This window comes from Penaeus monodon, chromosome 30 (genome assembly GCF_015228065.2).
Source record: "Penaeus monodon isolate SGIC_2016 chromosome 30, NSTDA_Pmon_1, whole genome shotgun sequence".
Taxonomy (NCBI): domain Eukaryota; kingdom Metazoa; phylum Arthropoda; class Malacostraca; order Decapoda; family Penaeidae; genus Penaeus; species Penaeus monodon.
In genome coordinates, this window is record NC_051415.1 from 19,483,681 (window position 1) to 19,484,999 (window position 1,319).

Below are 1,319 nucleotides of genomic sequence, written 5' to 3' on the forward strand. Positions count from 1 at the left end.
ATGTTATGGCCTATGAATACTAGAATACATTGTATAATGTTTTAAAAATAGTTTCATTGGGAGTTTTATGCTCCTTTAATTTTGTAAGTAATAATCATTGTATGCAAAACTTTATTTAAGCTTTTAAATGGAATGCCACCCTTAATAAGCATAGATTGGCATAAATACTAAATAGACTTCTACCTTCCAGGAAATCTATGATGCCTACTTTTGGTTCTTCAAGCGCTGTGAGGAATATTTTTTGTGTAAATATATTCCTCCAGATGGTATTGAGAGTGTTGGTGCCCACATAAGGTTAGAGATATCCATATACCTTGAGCAGTTCCCTGAGCACGAGAGACACATTAGAAACCTTATCTTCAACTACCTCCTCAACCGAGAAACATGCATTAGTGGTTGTAACACCATGGAAGAAATAGACCTCATGGAAATTGGCAGTTACACAGAACTTCCAGGAGGGAATGTTGTACTGCCAGGTGGCTACAGTAGCATCCTTGGGCCACTAACAAAAGATATTGACGAAGAGAAGTTACTCAAAGGTCATCCTGTTGTATCAGTGAGATGGAAACCCCCACTAAATGGCTTCAGTACAACTGACTCAGGGCTTGGGCAAGACCTTACGAACAAGCCCGAAGAAAATTCAGAATATCTAGTATCAGAGAGTGGAACAAGTGGTAGGCAACCAAGTACATCTCCAGCAAGGAAGGCTAGGGCAAAGGTGGAGGTGGTTTGCCAAAATGGGAAAAAGTTTTTTGCAGATCATGTAATTTGCACAATTCCATTAGGTGTATTGAAGGAAAATGGAAAGACTGTGTTTGATCCACCACTCCCAGAATATAAAATGGATTCTATAAACAGGTTGTGCTTTGGTGTTGTAGACAAAATCTACTTAGAATATGAGAGACCCTTTCTTAACCCTGGCCTTACAGAAGTGCTGTGTCTGTGGGACCCCATTGATCCAAATGAACCCATCAATGAAAGATGGTTCAAGAAGATTTATTCCTTCTCAAAGGTCACTGAGACATTGCTCCTGGCATGGATTTCAGGAGACGAAGCTAAATATATGGAAACACTTCCGTTTGACGTGGTGTCAGAAAAATGTACTGCCATCCTTCGACAATTTCTCAATGATCCTTTCATACCAAAGCCAAAGAGGTGTATCAAGTAAGTATAGATTTATCATTTGTTACTAAGGAATTGATGTTGTTCTGCAGAGGAAAATATGTAGTAAAGTTTTTAAATTTCTTTCTCCCTGGTGACAGCGGCAAGCATTTTGGGAGTGCTTTGCATTCTAGTATATATTATGTGCAGAAAGTTAC

General features: G+C 38.9%; 1 protein-coding gene across 1 annotated transcript in view; it reads left to right on the forward strand.

The window, feature by feature from the left end:
* LOC119592607 (spermine oxidase-like) overlaps nucleotides 1–1,319 on the forward strand; it is a 10,906-nt gene that overhangs the window by 2,960 nt on the left and 6,627 nt on the right. Inside the window, exon 3 of the mRNA XM_037941491.1 lies at nucleotides 191–1,164. Within this exon, the coding sequence (XP_037797419.1) occupies nucleotides 191–1,164 (974 nt within the window). The remainder of the gene's footprint in view (nucleotides 1–190; nucleotides 1,165–1,319) is intronic.